Raw genomic sequence first — 24,469 nt, 5'->3', positions numbered from 1 at the left:
GTTCCTGGGCTAGGATCAAATCAGAGCTACAGCTGCAAGCCTATACCACAGTCACATCAATGTGGGATCCAAGCCACATTCCAGATCTACACCACAGTTCATGGCAATGCCAGTTCCTTAACCCAGAGGCCAGGGATCAAACCCACATGAATACTAGTCAGGTTAACCCACTGAACCACAATGGGAACTCCAATCAGTTTTTGTTTTTGAGTCTTATAGTTTTTCACATATTCTAGATAGCAGTCTCTTATCAGATACTTGACTTACAAATATTTTCTTTCATTCTGTGAGTTACTGTTTTACTTTAAGTCATCTTTTCTACTCTTTAAGACCATTAGAACTAGAAGCTCCTGTAATGGCACAGTGGGTTAAGAATCCAACTCCAGTGGGCCAGGTTGCTGTGGAGGTACAGGTTTGCTCTCTGACCCAGCACAATGGATTAAAGGATCTGGTGTTGCCACAGCTGCAGCTTGGATTCAGTCCCTGTCAGGAACTTCCATAAGCCTCAGGTGCACCCATAAAAAAACAAACAGAAAAAAAATTTAAAGAGAAAAACCTAGGGCTTAAATGTATCTATTGGTTTAGAGTTAACTAACTTATACTCCTAGAATAGGAGGATAGCCTGAAGAGCCAAAGAATCCAGTGCATAATAGCTCATAACAAGCGCACACCTGACAGTGCTGGTGTTCTGAATGTAAACACCAAAAGCTCAAAATTCATCTGGGTCAGGCACATCCTTTACCTCTCACAAAAATCTCAAGTGCTTATTACAATGCTAGACAAAGAGTAGGAATCCTACAAAGTTGTTGCATGAATAAAAGTCTCAAAATAATACAAATTTTTGCCTTTTGTGAAGAGTGAGAAAATACTGAATGTAGTATTAACAACTAATATAAACAAGGTGTCTCGTACTGAGTAAACACTAAGAGCAAATTCTAGATAACCAAGTGTGTAAGTGAATGAGGGATAGAAATTCCTGGGGGGGGGGCGCGGAGGGGGCTTTCATTCATTTCATTTCAATAACTGGGGCAAACAAATATCAAACACTTAAGTTAATCATGTCAGAAGAGGTGAAATGCCATGGAGGAAGACAGCCGGGTAGGTCAGGGTGCGAGGGTGTTTAAATGGGCAGCCAGGAGAGTTCCTGCTGAGCCAGGACAGAACTGAACCACCCTGGAAGCATTTGCTGTGGGACAGCCTGTAGGGGAAGAGACAGTGCAAAGGCCAACAGAGGAAAGCCCAACAAAGGCTCCTGGAAGCACAAGGAGGCCAAGGCAGCTGGAAGCAGAGCAAGAATGGAGACCGGACTCTGCAGGTCATGAGGATGATTTGCGTTTTCACCCAGAGTTAAAGCAGACTTCCTTTCACTTATGGCTTACGGTCAAGGATCAAGCATCAACTTAACAGAGGTGTTTAAAAATCCAAACGAATGAAAAAAGACTAATGGCTGGGGAAGCCTAAAGACCACTGTGAATACACTCAACTAAGTTCCAAATATTTTATTTTCTTATTCATACAGTATGAAGTTTTCTAAAGATCCCACAACATGATGTTTCATGCAGAAGAAAAACTAAACATTCGACATAATCCATCCCTCCCCCAACCCTCCCACACACTCTAAAAAAAAAAAAAAAAAAAAAAAAGAAAGAAAAAGAAAAAGCCCTCATTACCCAGTAAGGAAATAATGTTTGCACTATTTTCTGTAACGCCAGCCAAGATATGCACAAGCAAGAGAAATAGAAAGCATTTGCTAAAATATTTGTAACAAATACTTATGTACAAAAAATTCACAAAAGACTAGCTCCCCCCTTGAAGCAGAGCACATGGCAGTTGACACTGGAACAGATCAAACCACTGGCTGGGATTATAAGCCACGTACTGATCCAGAGGAAGAAAGTTACATGTAGTGGAGATTTTCAGTTTGAACATTAACATTTCCAAAGTTTGGCAACATTATGTTTTAAGATTATGCAAATTATGTAAACAAGAGGTACATTTTAAATCGATCTACATGCAAAACTCCATGTCATGCAAGGACACCAAGCACCGGGATTTCTCTCACAGACAGAGCCCATGGCGTGCAGCACTCAGTTGAAGGAACAGCGATGGCAGGCTCGTGTGCCCAATTTGAGATCCTTTCACTGATTTGACCTGCCCTTTCCCACTCAAGATGAGAAAACCAGTTTTCTAGAAAAACTATGTAGGGAAAGACTACAGTCCTACAAAGCTAACCAGAATGTTTGCTTCCAGCCAATAGTACCTTTGCAGAAAAGGGAAGGGATAATATCAAGTGGTGGAACATGGTACACTACTTTTATATCACACAAATTTATTAAATTACCCATCACTTATACGGGCAAATCAAGAAAACCATCATGCACTCTCTATGCCTTGCAGTAGAGAAATTTAAGAAGTATAAATTTGGATATAATTTTGCTCATCTGTGGCATACAGATTTGTAAGGTTTCTCCCATGTAAGTCGTAAGTGTATGTGGGTGTATAGATACATACATGCACATTAACTATCACCAGTTTCTAGATTAGTTGCAAGGTTTTTGAAACACAGAAGGGAAGTTTATGGTTCAAACATAAGTTTAATGACAATTTACCACCCATGTAATGAAACAAATAAATGGATAACCCTAAGCAGTTACGTGGTCATCGCAGGAACTCTGCATTATGTCTAAGAGAAGTCAGGACCGCCTTAAATGGCTTCTGTCCTTCACAAATAGAATCACAACTAGCTTGACACTTACTCGGGGACATCTAATGAAATGTAACGCTCCTAGCTGTGAAGTGACAGAATGAAGCGGCCGTAAGCTCCGTGCAGTCACTGAAAGCAAGCACGAGCTCTTGGCGGCAGCACTGAACTACACTTTCTCCTCAAGCAGATGTGGGAAAAACTGCTCAGCAATGAGACACAGTCCCCAGAAATCTACTATAGGTATAAAGCTACAAACTCCTTTGTTACAAAAATGTAATCAAGGTAAATAATAAGATGTCAACAAATGCTTTGTCAATCTCTCAAAGGAGAAAGCACAGGAAAAGGAGAATAGCTGGCCTAACACCCGGCTTGAATTGTACAATCTTTGATCTATACATAAAACTGTGTGAAATAAAAGTAAGGATGTTGAATGTTCTGCTTGGCACTTTTGTATTCTATCATTTTGTTTCAGAATCAAGTATATTAAATTAAAGCCAACCTACTACACATATAGAAAGCTACATATATCTATATATAAATATTTACATATGTATATATAGATACTTTCTTGTTATAAAAGATGAAGAAAAATAAATTAAAAAGCCAACCCCTTCCCTTTCTTCACCACATTGATATGCTCTTTTCATGCTGCTGTCCTTCAGACTTTAAAGTGCTACACTGAGTTATTGAGAGAATAAGAGTTCAATAACACTTAGTTGGCTTCATGAGGCTCATGTTGGAAAATGTGGCTTCACAGAGAAAAATACTTCCATTTAAATACACAGAGAGCATTGCTGGACGTCTTGAGCAGATCTTCAGAGATGGAGAAGAAAGCAAAAGTGTTGGGTGGTGCTCTTTAAAGGAGAGTCACACGTCTACCACCATCTTTTTGTGGATATCTAAGCCGCCTACAACCTGCAACAGAGAACAAGGCAAACTTGACTGTGTTCGTGGGACTCCTCTTTGCATCTTCTAAAACCAGAGTCTAAAAAACATACTGCTTTAGCCATTTCTAGAAGCTGTTGTGTTTTTACTCCCCAAAGCTTGCATGAATTTCCATGGCTTCTCTCTCTCCCAGGGCAACAGGCATTTTTTTGTGCTCTAGCACAAGGGCTGGCAACATTTTCTATCAAGGGCCAAGTAGTAAACATTTTAAGTTGTGTAGGCCACATACAGTTTCTCTTGAATTTTCTTCTTCCATCTTTTTTTTTTAAAAAACAACACTTTAAAACATAAAAAACTTTTTTTTTTGGCTAAAAAATAAAACAGGCTGCAGGCAGGATCTGGCCTACTCTTTCACTGGTTCTTTTGACACAGCCTTTAGTAGCTGAAAATTAAATGCTAATCTGATGTTACCATAAAAGTTGTTAAAAACCAAATCTGGGCTTCAATGTCAGTCTGTTCTTAGAAAGTATCAAAAGGCACAGCTGAATAACATTTTTGCACGTTTCTTTCCCCTGGAGTCGAACACATGTAGAGCTGTTAGAGACATCTCAGTGAGCACTGACATGGCAATTGGAAAATGTTATTACTTGTATTTTATTTGGAGGATAGGTTTTATTAAGTATAATTCACATATACAACATCATGTTTGTGAGATTAATCCATGCTGTTGCATGTAGCCGCATCTGATTTATTTTAAACTTTATTTTTAAATTTGAAAAATAAAGCTTAAACAGCCAGCTAGTTCTACAAGTCCTGTTATGAAAACAGAAGTTTGCTATCCTGCTTAGAATTTTTCCTCCTATCTGATAAATTAGTTAACCATTCAACTTTATAAGTTGCACCCAATCTAGTTACTATCCTCTCCACTGTTCACTTGGTTCTTGTGGGTTAATAACCTTTTCTTTTTAATCCATTTGATTTCAGTGGAGTTTTGAGAGGAAGCAAAAATAAATACATGTTCAATCCACCAACTTTAATCCTGTCACTATCATATCTAATATCTGTGTATGGTAAAGTACTCTGAAAAATTTTTTTGGAGGGGGGTGCTGTGCCCAAGGCATGTGGAAGTTGCTGGGCCAGGAATTGAACCCGCACCCCAACAGTGACCCAAGCTGCTGCAGTGACACCACCAGATCCTTAAGCCACTGCACCACAAGGGAACTCATTTGAAAATCTTAAAGTAGGAATGTAGTGTGTGATCTTTTAAAGTAACTTGTCCAGGGAGTTCCCATCATGGCTCAGCAGTAGCGAACCTGACCAGTATCCAGAGGATGAGGGTTCAATCCCTGGCCTCACACAGTAGGTTAAGGATCCAGCATTGCTGTGAGCTGTGGCAAAGGCCAGCAGCTACAGCTCCAATTTAACCCTCAGCCTGGTAACTTCCATATGCAGCGGGTGTGGCCCTAAAAAGCAAAAAATAAAAATAAAATAACTTGTCCATTTTCTTTCACTGTTACAGCTTAAGAAGTCTTAATAAGAACTCAAATTATGAGCTTGATAAATGTTTTTAAAAACTGGTTTAAAATGCAAAACAAACATTTCCTTCTTTCTTGAACTACGCCCTCCAAGAATACAACTAAAGCAATCACACATGATGGGGAAAAAAACCTCAAAGCTCAGCTTATATCTTTAGTACAAACAGCATCATTTCTATACCTGAAGATGTATTTTAATATCCTTCCAATGTAAGTGATTTACATGTAATTTTTTTCTTAATCTTTTGAAGGGGAGGACAAAAGGGAGTCCAGAAGCCTGACCCCCACACATCCCTGCATTTTCTGAAGTTCTTCACTTTCCAAACTCGTGAAGTTTATTTATTAGGCCTCACTTAACTTTAGCCGTGTCTTCCTGGGATCAATTATTTGGCAACTGTCACTAAGCCTGCTCTGGCATTAACCTCATAATCCTATTGATTTCCTGCAAGATAAATGTGGGGGTTTTATCAATTTCTTCCTGGGCCAGTAGGGAGTGATTCCCAGTCTGGTCATTACTGAGAAAGAGGCCCCAGGCAAGTCAGGGCCTGCCTGCGAGAGCATCTGGGGATTCCTTCTTCCCACCTTGGCCCTTCCCAGGCTGCAAGAGACCAATTTTCATGTAATTTTAAGATATATTTTATATTTCAAAATTGCAAGTAGTTTTCACTTATAAACATCCCTTCCACAGCATTCCAGCCAAGAGTCTCTCATTCTTGTTTTGTTCTCTTCAAAGGACTGGAATTTCTTTTTTTCTCTTCTTTTGAACTACAGGCAGCGGCTACTATCTATGGCGCCACTACCAACTCAGTCTCAAGCCTATCTAACTCTTTCAAAAGACCGCACCTCGTCTTCAATTAGAGCGCCACCCTACTTTTTGAAACAAAATGCAAACAATATTCCCTTGAAATGAAGGAAGCTACTTAAAAGATAATGTGAACTGTTTAAATACCAAAGTAGTTACTTAAGTCCTTACATAACACACAACCAAAGTCATTTGTTTTCCCTTGTGTGGTCTAAATAAATAATGTAAAAGAGGAGGAAAATCGTCTAGAGAAGCATCCAGTCATGAATGAAAATTTTAAGTTTTTCGTTATCATTGCCCTCTCCTCTGGATTCTCCAATATCTCTAGCTTGCAGTTAAAGCTGCTTATAACACATCCAAAAGTTAGGATCCTGCTTTAGGGGTAGGAGTAAAGAAGAGAAGCAGTAAACCGCTACCCCAGATCACCAGAACTACCCATCAATAGCTCAGAACATTGAGCTATTGCCTAGCTGCTAAGTTTAAGATGTACAGGGACTCCGTTTCTGCTGTCCACAGGAAGGCAAGCCCTGGGATTCCTAGCTGAAACTAAGAACACATTATTTCCCACAAAAGAATTTTCAAATAACCTAGTTCTTTATTTGGGAGGCTATCAATAATAAGTAAAAATTATTAGCGGCATCTTATCAGACAATCGCTGAGAATACTGGATTCCTGAGAATAGTAATTATTAACAATTAAAACAAAGAACATTGCAAAAACTCTGAATATGGAGCAATTAAGCAAAACCAAACATGAATTTCTAGGGCAGAATACTGTAAGGAATTCTTTATTAAGTGATTTTTAAAATGTTTTTGTGAAATGTTAACTAATGAAGAATCAGCTCTTTGGTACTTACAGCACAGAATTCTTCAAAAGATATTCTTCCATCCCCATCCTTATCTGCATTTATTATGGTTTTGTCTACGATCTGCTGTAACTGTGTATCTTTCAGATTGTTCCCCACCATCATCTTCAACACCTGGAAGAGTTCCCCATTGGAAATATAGCCATCCTTATCCATGTCATAGATACGGAAAGCAACTAAAAAAAGAGTAAGGACAATCAATGGCAATTATTAAGGTAATCACAAAGGAATATGTTCAGTGACAAAGAAAACAGTTGCCAAACATTTAAAATTCTGACTATGAGGACGGCCCCTTCCTACATAGACATGTTTGTTATCTTTAAATGAAAACTGCTGGTTAAGAGTATATGGGCTAGAGAGGAGTTCTCGTTGTGACGCAGCAGAAACAAATCTGACTAGTACCCACGAGGATACAGATTCGATCCCTGGTCTCACTCAGAGGGGTCAGGGATCCAGCACTGCCATGAGCTGTGGTGTAGGCTGCAGGCACGGCTCAGATCCCACGATGCTGTGGCTGTGGCATAGGCAGGAAGTGGCAGCTCCATTTGAACCCTAGCCCCCAGGGGTCAAACTTCCATATGCCACAGGTGCGGCCCGAGGCCCTAAAAAGCAAAAAAAAAAAAAAAAAAAGCAAGAGTATATGGGATAGGAAATCAAGACTGCCTGGGCCAATTAGTGTAGCCCAGAAGTAAGTTATTTAACCTTCCTAAGCTTCATTTGCTGCACATACAAAATTGGGGCCATGGGAGCTCCCACTGCGGCGTGACAGGATCAGCAGTATCTTGGGAGCACTGGGACGTGGGTTTGATCCCAGCCTGGCACAGTGGGTTAAGGATCTAGCATTGCTGCAGCTGTGGCTTAGTTCAAGGCTGTGGCCCGGATCTGATCCCTGGCCCAGGAGCTCCATATGCTGTGGAGCAGCCAGGGGAAAAAAAAAAAAAAAATGGGGCTATGGAAGTTCACATGTGGCACAGCAGGTTAAGGACCTTATATTATCATTGCTGTGGTTCAGGTCACTCCTCTGGTGTGAGTTGGATCCCTGGCCCGGGAAGTACAGGCAAAAAAAAAAAGGTTGTAAAACTGGGGCTACTAACACCTCCCAAATTCTTTAAAGTACTGAATGAGATAATATACAATCAAAGATAACAACTGCTATTACCATTATTCTCATTTATATCAAGAGTTCACTTGCAAAGGATGTCTGCATATATCCTGTTTCCCTGAGAACTGTTAATGACTACAGCATCTCTCTAATTAAGAGCTGAAGATTTCAGCTCTAAGAGCTAAAAAGGTATCATTCACTATAACAGAGGCGGGGTACATAAACCGAAACGGTGAATGTCCAGCTAAATATTTCTGAATACAGGGAGTGTAAATGTAGTTAACCAAATCACATTAAGAGCATTTTGGAGTTCTCTTGTGCAGCAGCAGGTTAAAGGTTTGTCATTGTCGTCTGCTGTGGTAAAGGTTTGATACCCTGGCCTAGAAACTTTTGCATGTCCTAGGTGCAGCCAAAAAAAAGAAGAAAGTCCAAGATCATTTATTCTCACTTTCATGCCAAAATTCTATCGAAACTATAAATGGAGTACAACCTTTAAAAAGTGGGAATCATTATATATTGTACACCTGTAACTTGTATCAACTACATTTTAATTAAAACAAAAAACCCTCCAAGACACAGAGTTCATGTGGTTATTTTCAGAAGGAAATTCTATTTTCCTTCTATCCAAAAGCAACACTGACAGATCATTAAAAAATACTAGTTGCAAATGTCCAAGACTTCTTCAGAATGTAAAACTTCTGTTATGTCTACTAAAGGTCTAGAATAAAAGACATCTTTTAGAATATTTTAAAAGGAGGTTATAATGCAGTATGGGACAGTGGTCTAAGAGGGAGAATGAAGTCAGTCAAGAAAAATACTTACACCTCAACTTCTGTTCCTTATCTCCTTTGACACTGAACTGAGAGACTCCTTCAATGAACTCTGAATAAGAATAAAAGATGTTAACAAATCATGTTTCCTTTTTTTTCTTGAGAAGTTACAATTTTTCACAAAGAGAAACTACATACCCATGCACAAAAAAGCCTATATACTCATAAAAGAGTATTTTCTAGCTACAAAAGAAAGTATTACTAGCAGTGTTCAAAATTGAAAAAGCCAAACTGAAACTTCAACAAGGTTCCGTATGTTTTTGAAAATTTGAACTTGCAATTCTCAGAAGTAAAATCAATTTGAACAAAAAAAAATTTTTTGGCCTTTTTTTTTTTTTAGGGCCATACCCTCGGCACATGGAAGTTCCCAGGCTAGGGGCTGAAATGGAGCTGCAGCTGCCAGCCACAGCCACAACAACGCAAGATCCAAGCCACGTGCGACCTACACCACAACTCATGGCAATGACGGATCCTTAACTCACTGAGTGAGGCCAGGGAATGGACCCGCATCCTCATGGATCCTAGGTGGGTTCATTCACTGAGCCACAATGGGAATTCCTGAACAAATATTTATAAAGTGCCACAGAGCACAACACTTTATAAAACATATTATTTAAGCTAGTTAACTCTTTTTTCTTGAAATATGACTATAAAAGAGGTCTTTAAAAAAGATTAATGTTGTTTGGCAGAAAAAAAAAAAGTTTGGATTTCTAGTTCCAAAATTCAGAATCTAAATGTAAACTGTTGGAAGTTTCATGACAAATGGTCCTTTTTCTTTACTGCATGCTAAACACTAAATCATAATCAGTTTAGAGCCCTTTACTTGTAATAATTCAATTTCTGAAACTAAAATGACAAAATCTGATTCCCTGGTGAAATATTTATTTAAAGTGTAGAATCAAATGTAAAATTATGTACCACATTAATATTAGCAAAAGCACTATAAAGTGTCCTGGTAAAACTGAGATTAACTAAATTAATCCTGTCTATGATAATACTCATATCCTTATTACTACAGCTTATTTTCTATTGCTGACTTCGTCTTTCTTTATAAAATATTTTTTAGATGTAGCTTCTAATATTTTAAGTTTCCCTAAATTGAGACTATTTTTCTCAGAATAAAAGAAATACTAAATCCTATTTCTTTTATATTACCTTTAAGAATAATCTGATCATTTACGAACCAAAAAATAAAAGATCCTGTTAGTTCATTAAGGTTCCTATATCACAGATGCTGAGGTTTAACATAACCTATTATTATAAGATTACCAATAAATAATATAAAGACATGCAATAAAAACCAATTTTTTCATACATTTCTGTACATAGAGCTATAGGGCTATTCAAAGATTATCTAACTTGTAGTTTAAAAATAACTACTTCCTTACCTTTAAAGTCTACTTCTCCATTCCCATCTGTGTCGAATATATCTATTACTCGCTGTACTAAGGGATTCTGTTGTAACTCAGGCAGAGACATGAACTCTTCCACACTCAAAGAGCCAGAATTGTCCAAATCGAGCTTCTTAAATCTCTTTCCTAGCCTTTTAATTTCATCAGCATCAACTAAAAAAGCAAAGAGAAAGAGGTAGCAAAAGTTATCAAATGATTTTATGATAATTATAGGGAAAAAAATTCAGCAGTTATCCAATAATTTAATATCCAGTATAATTAAGAGATGCACATACTATTGACTAATTTCTTACAACAAAGAAAATATATCAAAAAAAATTGTTTTGGTTACCCTTTTGTTTGTCTGCACCCGCCATAACATACAACCAACTGCATGCTAAGCACCACAATATTACAGGACTGACAAAGCTAAGCTGATCATGGAAGTCACGTGGTTCCTACCAGGCAGACTAAATCAATCTCTGCTATGTACCAAAGCACTCTGATGTTCACTTATCTTTTAAAATTTTAATTTACTTTTTCTCCAACAATTCACGGTTCAAAAATTTGAAAATGATATGAACATAGTTCAATATTTCAAAGCATCCCAAATAAAATCTAACATTTATTTTTAAAATTTTACTAAAAATTCTTAAAATTTGGAGTTCCCGTTGTGGCTCAGTGGTTAACAAATCCAACTAGGAACCACTGAGGTTGCGGGTTTGATCCCTGGCCTTGCTCAGTGGGTTAAGGATCCAGCATTGCTGTGGCTCTGGCGTAGGCTGGAAGCAACAGCTCCGAATGGACCCCTAGCCTGGGAACCTCCACATGTTGTGGGTGCAGCCCTATAAAGACAAAAAGACAAAAAAAAAACCTTAAAATTCTATATAATTTTTAAAGGTTGCTTTCCATTTAACTGTTATTACCAATATCCTAAAAATTAGGCACAGGGCTTTGAAATAGATCAAACCCATCTTGACAGCACCATGAAATGTTTCAGATCTGCACTTAGTACAAGCTAAATATTATTTTATTTTATTTTTGTCTTTTTGCCATTTCTTGAGCCGCTCCCGAGGCATATAGAGGTTCTCAGGCTAGGGGTCGAATCAGAGCTGTAGCCACCGGCCTTCACCAGAGCCATAGCACACAGGATCCGAGCTGAATCTGCGACCTACACCACAGTCACCACAGTTCACAGCAACGCCGGATCCTTAACCCACTGAGCAAGGCCAGGGATCGAACCCAAAACCTCATGGTTTCCAGTCAGATTTGTTACCCACTGCGCCACGACGGAATTCCAGTACAAGCTAAATATTAAAGAACAAATTCCAACTTGTGGCATCAACTTTGATAAAAGATTTTTTGTGTTGCTTGGGATTACACTGCCTTAAAACAGATGAACAAGGAAAAACAAACAAACCTCACCCTCTTGACTCATCTTGTGACTCAGAGATACTTTTTTTTTTTTTTGGTCTTTTTGTTGTTGTTGTTGCTATTTCTTGGGCCGCTCCCGCGGCATATGGAGATTCCCAGGCTAGGGGTTGAATCGGAGCTGTAGCCACCAGCCTACGCCAGAGCCACAGCAACGCAGGATCCGAGCCGCATCTGCAACCTACACCACAGCTCACGGCAACGCCGGATCGTTAACCCACTGAGCAAGGGCAGGGACCGAACCCGCAACCTCATGGTTCCTAGTCGGATTCGTTAACCACTGCGCCACGACAGGAACTCCAGAGATACTCTTTTTCATATGTTTTGCCAGGCTGAAACTCATGTTATTTTTCTACTTTTTGTAAGGACATCTTTGAGAGGACTATCTCTTTAGGAGTTGAAAGTGCCTACATACTCAATTTAAATTACATATTCAATTTAAACTACATTATACAAAATACTTTAACAGATAATCCTATAAAGTCCTATACATATACAACTTAATATATTAAACCTTAGATCTTTTGAGTTTATAAAATATAGTTATTACTATGGAATGTTTACATAGAAAACACCAAGTTAAACTGTTAAGACCTTACCCAATCAATGCTTTTAGAAAGCTCATGCTGACACAGTAAATATAAATAAATATTTCTAACTGGGCACATGAATACTAGAGTATAAGTATTAACAGAGATAGACGGCTACTTATTCACTCAACATCTTCTCAAATGAAGAAACATTAACTGTCTCTCTCTCCCCATATATACATATATAGTCATTTAGGAGAAAAAGAATATGAGAGATTCCCAGAGTAGAGAAGAGATGGAGGCCTGTGGCTCTTCAAGCACTGTTATTACTACACACACACTGAGCTACAACTCTACTGTTAGGCTTAACGGTAAAAACAACTTTAAGTCTAAGTTCTTTTAGGTGGTTTTCAGAATGAAAAGGAAAATAAGTACACAGAATGGTGTCCTCAATTTTAGCCAATTTTCAAAAATTGTACAATAGTAATAAGCAGCAACAAAACTACTGTTCCTTCAGGAAATTCTTTTAATAGCCATTTTATAAATAATGTATTACCTAGTAACACATTAATGATTTAAAAACAAAATGAAGCAAGTCATACTGAATCCTCTGACCAATAATAATATTTTCAAAGAAACAACTGGGATCCTGAAAAGAATTGTGGAAAAGAAAATTTTCCAATGTCACCATTTCACTAAAAAATACAGTGTAATAGCATTGTAACAATGTTAGTTCCTTGATGTTGATAACTGCTCTTTAGGTCTGTGAGATGTTAACATTGGGGGAAGGTGGGTGAGGGATTTTTGTTAACTTTTTCAAAATTTCTCCTTAGTCCCCTCCTTGTCTTTCATGACTTTGAAACTTTTGCCCAATATTTTATAAAATGTCCCTCAGTTTGAACCTGCTAATGTTTTCTCATGATTAGAATCAATTCAGCATTTGGGCCAAGAATATCAGAGAAATGATGAGATGTCCTTCTCAGCACATCCTATCAAGGGGTTCATGACGTCAGCATGTCTTTTATCTAGTGATGTTGACTTGGATCACTTGGCTAAGGTGCTTCCTGCCAGATTTCTCCACTATGTATCTATTAACTTCCCCTTTATATTAAAAAAAAAAAAAATACTGGGGTCATGAGAGGAGTGGATAATCCTAATTTCTCCTCAAATCCCAATCTAATTTTAGCACCCATCTGGGAAGGTCTACCTGCAAAATATTACTATGGTATGTGCCTAATAACGCTTTTTTCCCCTTATCATTAGTTGAAACTTTTTTTTTTTTTCTTGTCCTCTTAGGACCACACCCTCGGCATATGGAGGTTCCCAGCTAGGGGTCTAATCAGAGCTGTAGCTGCAGCCTACACCAGAGCCACAGCAACGCCATATCCGAGCCACATCTGCAACCTACACCACAGCTCATGGCAATGCTGGATCCTTAACCCACTGAGCAAGGCCAGGGATGGAACCTGCAACTTCATGGTTCCTAGTTGGATTCATTTCCGCTACACCACCATGGGAACTCCTGAAACGTTGTTTTTAGTTTTTGGCTATGCCCACAATATATGGAAATCCCTGGGCCAGATACTGAACCCATGCTACAGCATTGACCCAAATCACTGCAGGATCCTTAACCTGCTGAGCCACAACTCCATGTTCCTGCTTTTATTTATTTTTTTAAAACTGTCCCTATTCCCTATTTTTTTTTTTTCTTGTCTTTTTAGGGCTGTACCCTTGGCATATAGAGGTTCTCAGGCTTGGGGTCAAAGAGAACCACAGCGGCAGCCTAAGCCACAGCCATAGCAATGCCAGATCCGAGATGCATCCTCAACATATGCCATAGGTTGCGACAACACTGGATCCTTTAACCCACTTGAGTGAGGCCAGGGATCAAACCTGCATTCTCATAGATAATAGTCTGGTAGGTTACCTCTGGGCCACAATGGAACTCCCCTATTTCTTTCTTTATTCAGTTATTTTTATCAGCATGGATCCATTGATACTTATTTTACCCTATGGCTTAAAATCTAATGTCATTGTTTGTGAGTCAAATTATTCTAGCTTTGTTCTTTAGTTATTTACTATCTCGAAGTTGGCTCCTGTATGACTTTCCAACAATCCCCATTTTGAGCATTTCCTTATTTTCTGGAAGCACAAAATGTTCCAGTCTCATCCTAACTATATATTTCTTTTTTCTTTTTTCTTTTTTTTTTGTTGTTGTTGTTTTTGTTGTTGTTGCTATTTCTTGGGCCGCTCCCGAGGCATATGGAGGTTCCCAGGCTAGGGGTCTAATCGGAGCTGTGGCCGCCAGCCTACGCCAGAGCCACAGCAACGCAGGATCCGAGCCGCGTCTGCAACCTACACCACAGCTCACGGCAACGCCGGATCGTTAACCCACTGAGCAAGGGCAGGGACCAAACCCGCAACCTCATGGTTCCTAGTCGGATTCGTTAACCACTGCGCCACGACGGGAACTCCGTAACTATATATTTCTAAAGAGATGCCCTGATCTCTTTTGTATGGCAAGATATTTAGCACTATACTATAGAATGAAAACTATAAACCCCTAGTGAGAGATCTCAGAGTCTCTATCATACAGATACTGTGGAACCTGCCATCAGCTATGATGAAATTACCTACAGAGAAACATTTGTTGAATAACTCTTGTAAAGACGACCACAAGAACAAAGCCTTAGAATGCTGTCAACATAAGCAATTAGGCAGCCCCTTTTTTCAACAAAAAGATTAAATGTTTTGAAGCCTTTTGTAAAATTCATCTCCTACAAAATAAAGACTGTATTTCCAATGTTATCCCAAACAAGAAATCAAAACCACCAGGGGGTGCAGTAGAGACCATTACAGATAAAATTTTCATGAGCAGCTCCAAAAATATCCCCAAATTTTATAATAATCTGGAATATAGATTAGAGTTTGACAACAAAATAAAGCTCCCTGTTACTATCAAGGAAGAATCGAAACAGCATATTATGAAATGCAGACATGCGTACTTTTTTCTAAAAATGAAAAACTTTCATCCACTTAAAAGGTTTAGATTTTAGGGGTATATCATAATTTTCTAAAGCAAGAGGCAACATATGCTTTTAATGTTTCTAGATTTAAATTATTACATACTTTAAAAATGATTACCAAATACACGAGAGCTAAACAGCAGCATCAACTAAAGAGTTATCAAGTTGTAATCAAAATGTTAAGAAATTTTAAACCAACTTTAATAACTGATATTCTAAAAATGCATTATTAGATATAGGTTCTGACAAATGTATACACTTAAGCAAGCATCATTACAATCAAGACAAAAAAGCACATTTCTATCACGCCAAAATGTTCCCTTGGGGCCCCCCCTTTTTTTGTTGTTGTCTTTTTTTGCCATTTCTTGAGCCGCTCCCGAGGCATATGGAGATTCCCAGGCTAGGGGTCGAATCAGAGTTGTAGCCGCCAACCTACACCAGAGCCACAGCAACTTGGGATCCGAGCGGAGTCTACAACCTACATCACAGCCACCACAGCTCATGGCAACGCTGGATCCTTAACCCGCTGAGCAAGGCCAGGGATCAAACCCGCAATCTCATGGTTCCTAGTCAGATTCGTTAACGACTGCGCCAGGACGGGAACTCCCCACCTTGGGCCCTTTCCAGTCAATCACACACACACCACTCCCTCCCCACCACAACCCTAGACAATCACTGTTCTGTTTTCTGTAACTAATTTCTGTCTAGAATTTCATGTAAATAGGATATGTGTGTACACACACACACACATCATGGCTTATGTCTATCTTCTTTTTCTCAAGTTTTTGACATCAATCCAAGTTGTTTCAAATGTCAGTAGTTTCTTCCTTTTTACAGCACAGTTTACATAGCCCATTGTATGGATATACCACAATCAGTTAATAGACATCCCTATTGTTTCCTGTGTGGGACTATTAGGAACACTGCACTTAGTCTTTTTGTAAACAAATGTTTTCCTGGAATTGCTGGGTCATAGGGTAAGTATATTTTGACTTTCAGAAACTGTTAAGACTTTCCAAAGCTGTGTACCACTTTATACTCCCCCAGCAATCCATGAGACTTCGGACGCTCTACCTCCTTGCTACTGTGGTACTTGTCTATCATTTTAAGTTTAGCCATATTGGTGGGTAACAGCAATGTGATTATAGTTTTAATCTGCATTTCTCCGAAGATTTATGATCTTGAGCATCTTTTTCATGCAATTATCAGCAATCCATGTATCTTCATTTGTTAAGACTTCAAATCTCTTACACTTTTATAAGGTGTGCTGTGTGATTCTCTCTCTATACTGACCGATGCCAGTCCTTTGCCAGGTGTAGGCAGTTCAAGTATCCTCTCCCAGTCTGTAAGCTGCCTTTAAAGAGCAAAAACTTTCAATTTTGACAAAATCTGTTTTTTCTTTTACGATGCATATTTTACAAGCATGTTAAAAATCTCTGCCTATGCTGGTCATGAAAATTCTCTCCTATATTCTCTTCTAGAAGTTCCACAGCTATAGCTTAAAATTATGTTTAAAATTATAACCCATGTTTTATGTATATAAGGGTAGACTTTCATTCCAGCTATTTTGTTCAAAAGTTTCCCCTTACAATAGCATCTTTCATTGTTTTTAGCAAGAATCAATTAACTGTACAAAAAATAATGATATACACCTTAAATTTGTTACAAGTCAAATATTCAATGAAAAAAGAAAAAAAAAATCAAATACATACACACACAGGTTTATACCCTCTACTCTGTTCCACTGATTTGTCTATCTTATGCCAGTATCACTGTTTTATGTTTTATAGTTAGAACACTGTCTTCACACTTTGTTATTCTTTTCCAAAATTGTGCTGGCTCTTCTAAGACCTGTGTTTTTCCATATAGAATTAAAAATTATCCAGAGTTTTATAAAAAACCCTGCTGAAAATTTGAATGGAATTGTCTGTGTACAACTGATACCTTAAACAGTATCAAAGTCTTCCAATATATGAACATGGTATCTCTCTCCATTTATTTAGGTTTAATTTCTCTGTGTACAGATCTTACACATATTTGGTTAAATTTACACTTCAATATCCCAATGTTTGTATTCTATTATAAATAGTATTTTTGGTAAATTTTGTTTTTCAATTGTTCACTGCTGTTACATAGAAATTCCACTGGTTTTTGTATATTGCCCTTATACCCTACGATCTTTCTAAATTCACCTATTTCTAGTAGCAGGATTTACGACATACACAACCAGGTCATCTGAGAATAAAGACAATTTTACTCCTTCCTTTCCAATCTGAATATATTTTATTTCTTCTTCTGGACTCAATGTACTGGCTGGAACTTCTAGTGCAATTTTGACTACAACTGGTCAGAGTGGAAAACATTCAGTCTTTCATCATTAAATATGTATGATGTCAGCTGTAGGGGTTTTTTTTGTAGGTGCCCCTTATCAGGTTAAGAAAGGGTCCCTTCTATTCCTACTTTTCCAAGAGTATTTATCATAAACAGGTAATGGACTACGTCAAACAAAATACTTTGCTACAACTATTGAGAAGATTATGTGTTTTTCTTTCTCTCTTACTATACCAATATAGTGAACTACCTTGATTCCATACCCCTGGGATAAACTCCTCTTGATTACTCTTTATTATCCTTTTAACATATTGCTGGATTTGATTGACAAATACTTAAGGATTTTTACAACACACATTCATGATGAACCTTGGTCTCTTAAGTTTTTTATAATGCCTTTGGTGTTGCTATTGGTGGAATGCTAGCTTCTATTTTCTGAAGGATTCTGGATTACAACTGGTACTTTTTTCCATGAAATGTCTACTAGAACTTACCAGTAAAGCCATCTGGCCCTGGAGTTTTCTTTGTGGGAAAAATTCAATTCCATTCATAGATAAAAGCCACTATTAAGATTTTCTATATCCTTTTAGGTCAGTTTTAGATACAGGCATACCTTGAAGATATTGCATGTTTGATTCCAGACTACTTCAAGAAAGCAAGTATCATGATAAAAAGTTACATGAATTTTCTTGGTTTCCCAATGCATATAAAGAAGTTATGTTCACACTATACTGTAGTCTGTTAAGTAGACAACAGGATTATTAAATAAAAATGTACTTATCTTTTTAATTTTATGGCCATACCTACAGCATACAGAAGTTTCAGGCCAGGACTGAACCCAAGCTTCTATAGTTAGGTTTTTTTGTTTTTTTTTTTTTTGGTCTTTTGTCCATTTTAGGGCCACACCCGCAGCATGCAGAGGTTCTCCGGCTAGGGGGTCAAATCAGAGCTATACCCACCGGCCTACAACACAGCCACAGCAACGCCAGATCTGAGCCTCGTCTGCCACCTACATCACAGCTCATGGCAATGCTGCCAGATCCTTAACCCACTGAGTGGGGCCAGGGATCAAACCCACAGCCTCATGGTTCCTAGTCAGGATTCATTCCTGCTGTGCCACGACAGGAACTCCTGCAGTCAGATTCTTAACCAACTGTATATATCTTTATTTAATAACACCTTACTGCTTCTTTCTTCTCTCTTCTCTGTCTTTCCCCCCATCCAGCCTGCCCATGCCTTCTCTGTGCATATCTTATCTCTAATAAACACTTTATTTGCCTCAAAAAAAAACCTTTTTGCTAAAAAATGCTCACCATCATCTGAGCTTTCAGCAAGTCATAACGGAACCATCAAGGGTCACAGATCACCATAACAAAAATATTAACTGCTATAGGGTTGCCATAAACCTTCAATTTGTTTTAAACAGAACAACAGTATATGTTAAGTACAAGCATGATATGTGAAGTACAAGCATGAAGTACAATAAAATGAGATCTGCCTGTATTGTTTTTCAAAAAATTTGTCTGTTTCATTCAAGGTGTAGAACTTATTGACATTAAATTGTTTATAATATTCATCTGTAGGACGTGTGAGTGAGTTTAGTTCTTTCATTACCAATATTGGGATTTGTGTTTTCTTTATTTCTTTTAGAATGCTCCTTCAAAATCTGTATGCTATACACCAATAACTTCTGCCTTCCTGTGGAGGGAGTAAGCTCTTGGTACATATCATTATACTAATGGTATGGTCAAAAACAATCTACCACACATCAAAATTTACTCAGGCAAATGAATACTGTCCAAAGATATCACAAAAGAAGCTATACACTTAATGCTAAAATATATTCTTTAGAATTGCTTTCAGGAGTTCCCTGGTGGCCTAGTGGTTAGGTATCAGGCATTGTCACTGCTGTGGCTCTGGTTTGATCTCTGGCCTGGAAACTTCCACATGCCATGGGCAAGGCCAAAAACAAAACAAAACAAAAAAACTACAATTGTTTTCAGAGCTGAGTTTCAGAAGAAAAATCTGTCATAGAAAAAAGTCATAGAGGAGTTCATTCTGTGTCACAGTGGGTTAAGAATCTGACTGCAGTGTCTCAGATTGGCATGGAGGTACAGGTTCAAATTCTAGCCCAGCACAGTAAGGATCAGGCGTTGTATCAACCCTTGGCCTGGGAACTTCCATATGCTGCAGGTGCAATCATTAAAAAAAGGAAAAAGGAAAGTAAAAAGTTGGAAGAAACTTTGGAGACAAAAAACTTCAGATAAGCAAAAAGACCCAAAAGTTAAGTTGTTCAATGCTGTAAAGCTTGACAGCAAAGCTGTGTAACAGAATTTTTTGAGATACTTTCTGATCTACTTTCTCTTCCTATGTTAGTTCCATCTGAAGATTTAACATAGAGAGTTAGGCTAAGAAATATTAAACACTGCTGTTCCTCAGCCTGAATTCTTGGGCTAAGCATGGAGAAAAGGAAACAGAATAGTTCCACTTCAATTAGATGAAAATCAAACCACGTATTTCTAAGATGTTCTCCAACTTGGACATTGCTGATTTTCCTACTGCAAGTGTTTACTGCTATTGTTTTTTCTTTTCGTTTACGTACATCTGGTTGAAACCAAAATATGCAGTAAGTTAATGAAAAAACCATGTATTTATAAGATCATAAAAACACATCTTCAAGTTTTCTAAGTTATTAATAACCCTGGCTTGAAAGTCATACTCTTTTTCTTTTAAACCTAAGCATATTGTGCAGCACAGTAACAAATTCAAAAGATGTGGCTCTCAAAGATTCTATTGTTTTTATATGTCAAATCCAACCCTCATCCCTTATACCACATTCTCCAAGCTCTCCTCTTACCTATCCATATGTTATGCCACACTAATATGTTAGTTGCACTTTTCTTTTTAAATTTTTTATTATAGTTGATTTACAATGTCCTGTCAATTTCTGCTGCACAGCAAAGCGACCCAGTAATACATATACATATATTCTGTTTCCCACAATATTCTCCATCATGTTCCATTACAACTGATTGTATAGTTTCTTATATGTACTATACAGCAGGACCTCATGACTTACCCACTCCAAAAGCAATAGTTTGCATTAGTTGCACTTTTCTTGAGATTTGTATCACTCTCCACCAACAACTTCCCCGAATACGGTATTTTCACAAAAGCATGCATATTCAAGCGTCTTCTTTTACTTTTAGCACCAATTAGTCAAAAGACTTGTATTTATGGCCACTCCAGAGCTCAATCTAGTTTATCGCCAAGAATGTAACACAGCATCCCCAGTCTCTGCTTTTCTTTCCTTATTGACTTGCTTTTATCTTAACATTAAGAAATTTCAGCACAATTTATATGATGGCTTTTACTTTCTTCTTGATATTTTCCATAGACAATTCTGGCTTCTTGCTCTAATTTGAACCACCTGCTTTCTCAGCCCCTGGCATAGCTGTTATCCTGGGATTTTCACTGGTATCTTGAATATTTAGTTTCTTGGATCTCATTTCATCTTCCTTCTCTATTTCATATTCAAGAACTTATAAAAGGTAAATTTACCATGTCAATTTTTGAAAATGTCTTTAATTTGACCTCACGCTTGAGTAATCATTTGGCTGGTATCAAATTCTGGATTTAGGAACTCAGAACTTCGAATTAACCGCTCTATTGTTTTCTAATATCTATTGCTGCTGCTAAGAAATCCAATGCCAGTAGACACCTATTTTTTTGAGGCCAACTTTTCCCTGTCTAGCAGGAGTTTTTTTATATTTGGAATTTTAAAATTACAAAAGAGGTGGACACCAAATGGAGATCTTTCTTCACCTAACCTTCTCGCCTATCAGAATGCTCTTTCGATCAGAAGATTCAATTTTTCAGGTGAGGAAAATTTTCCCTTATTATTCTACTGATTATTTTTGCTTCTATCTTATCTACTGTATCTCCTGAGATGTCTTTTGGACAGATGCTATTACACTCTATTTGTTCTCCAAGTTCTTCTTTTCTTGCATATTTTTCCATATCTTTTGCTCCAACATTCTGAAGGAGATCCAAGAATTTATATTTTGCTACATGGCTAGCTAGGCTTTCTCACCAGCTTAAGTAACTGTCTTCTACATACTGGCTACAAAATTATTCAAATCTGTGGTAGACTATCAAATTACCACATGTTATGGACCTCACTGCTCAAACTACAAATTTGTGACTGCTACCATAATGCCACAATTTGAGAGTATGGATGAAGGAAACAGAGCAAGCACTTTACTTTTCTTAAGACCACTCACCTAAAAATCTGAAATATTTAGAATATGAGAGACAACCAGGCATTTTTTTAAAACGGTATCTGTAACAGCAAAACAAGGTAACAACTTCAAGCCTAGGCATTCAACTTCATGCACTACACTTTATTACTCAGTAATAAACCTTTACTGAAACAAAACAGAATATAAGTAATTCTCAGTGGATTAGGTAAAATAAATTAGAGGTCAGTCATTTATCACTAAGAGCATGATAAATCATGGCTGGTAAATTGTTTAAAAAGCATGAATTATATGATACATTTATGAAGATTTTATTCTAAAGTAACAAGCGTACAAGTCAAAGTTAATGACGTAAAAATTTTACTGCTATTCAGTTTCCTCCAAAGATTTCTGAGGTGATGAATAAAGATTTGAGAGTAAACCTGTAATTACTCTTTAGAACACACATTACTTAAAAACTAAAGGGAGTTAAGCTAGTCCACATAAGAAAGGAAACATAAAGGAATGCAGAAATGAAGGAGAAAACCAAATTAATTTTTCTGTGAAAAGGTTTTGTTTCCAAAAGAAAGAAAAACCCTAATCTAAGTAAGAATATGAACATGTAAACCTCCCTGAGACAATCTGACTGCAAGCAGAAATTCACAGCACAAAGGGAAGTTAGTATCTCTACGGTTTCAAGTCACTTGCAAATATTCAAACCAGAAACAAAACTGCTTGATTATGACACTGTTCACTCAAAATGAGAGCAGTGTCCTAATGGCTAAAGATGTCTTCAAAGTTTCCATAGATTGGAGTTCCCGTCATGGCACAGTGGTTAACGAATCCGACTAGGAACCAGGAGGTGGCGGGTTGGATCCCTGGCCTTGCTCAGTGGTTAAGGATCCGGCATTGCCGTGAGCTGTGGTGTAGGTCACAGAAGAGGCTCGGATCTGGCGTTGCTGTGGCTGTGGCATGGCATAGGTTGTAGACGCGGCTTGGATCCCGTGTTGCTGTGGCCCTGGTGTAGGTCAGCGGCTACAGCTCCGATTGGACCCCTAGCCTGGGAACCTCCATATGCCACGGGAGTGGCCCTAGAAAAGGCAAAAAGACAAAAAAAAAAGTTTCCATAGATAAATCTTTTTAGATGAAAGACTTATTTATCATTTAGCCTTTCATCTATAGTCAGTCTATAAAATAGGCTGAGTTTACCAATTTTATCAAAATTATTCAGAATTATACCAATTTTATCAACAGTAAAAAAACTAGTTGGACCAATTTTATCAACAGGAAAAAAACTAGTTGGACCTGACTTTCTGCTCACACTTCCAGCCATGCTCCAATCTAGCCCTCTGCTGAACTATCTAAAGCAGTATCTTGCACTCAGCCACTTTTCCAAGTTATCATGCCAAGTTACAACCACAGGCTCAACAATCACCCCAACAGAGTATACATTTCCTAGTCCAGCCAGGTTAGCTAACAGAAACCAAGTCAGAGTGGCCTAGAATAATTTAATTCAATAAAAAGCAAACACTGAAATGACAGACCAAAAAAAAATGAAAGAATACCTATGTCTTAGACAAGACCAGTTTTGCCTAAAGTCATCCATGTAGGCAAACATAACATTAAGCTTTTAAGATTTACTATAAAAGAGGCTATACAGTATTGTGATTAAAAACATGACTCTGGGACATGACTGCCTGAGATCAAATCATGGCTTTGTTACTTTACCTGCTGCTGCGCGATTACAGCTCAGTTACTGGTGGCCTCCCTGCCTCTGTTTCCTCACCTATGCGATGGGGAAAGTAATAGCAATACCTCTTTTGTGAAGCTACTGTGAGAATTAAAAAGGTTAATGTGTGTAATGTGCTCAGAATAGTGTCTGGCATGTGTTAAACGCCATATAAATTATTATTTATGAAAACAAATGGGGTTATTGGTAACTACTGTGTTTTTCTGAAGATACAGCCTTTAAAATTATCCAACCAGTTGTCTATAAAGTCCAGCTATGGAGTTCCTGTCGTGGCTCAGGGGAAACGAACCCAACTAGTATCCATGAGGATGTAGGTTCCGTCCCTGGCTTCGCTCGGTGGGTTAAGGATCCAGCATTGCTGTGAGCTGTGTTGTAGGCTACCGATGTGGCTGACATCTGGCATGGCTATGGCTGTGGTGTAAGCCAGTGGTTATACTCTGATTTAACCCCTAACCTGGGAATTTCCACACACTGCAACTGCAGACCTAAGAAGACAAAAATAATAAATAAATAATCCAGCTCTAAGCTCTTAACTAGCTTTTTTAGTCAACAGACATTTATTCAGCATCTGCTTTACACTACTACGTATCATGCTTTATTTAGGCTTCCACTGTCAAAGCCTCAATTCTTTTACTGGTGAAAATGAGCTTAGCAGCCTCATATTAGTAAAGCTTGCTCTGCTGCATGCCATGCTTAACTATAATTAAATAGTTATTTCTCCTTGATATTACTCTTAATTATTTCCCCCTTCCCTTTTCACTCATTTAAAAAAAAAAAACTTTATAAAGGAAACTTTCAAGCGCATACAAAGTTTGAAAGACTCACATAATGAATTCCCACATACCTATCACCCAGCTTCAAACATTAACACATTATTCATCTTATTTATAATCCACTTCAATTATTTTAGAGCAAATCCCAGTGTACCATGTCCTTGTAACTGTTCAGAATTTATCACCCATCTATCTCTCAGATACTCTTTTAAACCATCAAATATTACACCTAAAAAATTATTAGTAATTCATTTCTTGATATTAAATAATCAAGTG

At 37.8% G+C, this 24,469-nt stretch overlaps 1 protein-coding gene across 1 annotated transcript in view; it reads right to left on the bottom strand.

Moving 5' to 3' along the window:
- Positions 1 to 1,484: 1,484 nt before the first annotated feature.
- PPP3R1 (protein phosphatase 3 regulatory subunit B, alpha) overlaps positions 1,485 to 24,469 on the bottom strand; it is a 63,423-nt gene continuing 40,438 nt past the window's right edge. Inside the window, exons 3-6 of the mRNA XM_047781908.1 lie at positions 10,112 to 10,288; positions 8,716 to 8,775; positions 6,783 to 6,967; positions 1,485 to 3,619 (exon numbers count right to left, since the gene is read on the bottom strand). Coding sequence (XP_047637864.1) covers positions 3,572 to 3,619; positions 6,783 to 6,967; positions 8,716 to 8,775; positions 10,112 to 10,288 — 470 coding nt within the window. The 3' untranslated portion in view covers positions 1,485 to 3,571. The remainder of the gene's footprint in view (positions 3,620 to 6,782; positions 6,968 to 8,715; positions 8,776 to 10,111; positions 10,289 to 24,469) is intronic.

Source organism: Phacochoerus africanus, chromosome 5 (genome assembly GCF_016906955.1).
Source record: "Phacochoerus africanus isolate WHEZ1 chromosome 5, ROS_Pafr_v1, whole genome shotgun sequence".
NCBI classification, from domain to species: Eukaryota; Metazoa; Chordata; class Mammalia; order Artiodactyla; family Suidae; genus Phacochoerus; species Phacochoerus africanus.
The sequence above is the reverse complement of the archived record's forward strand: the minus strand, read 5'-3'. Positions and strand labels throughout refer to the sequence as shown.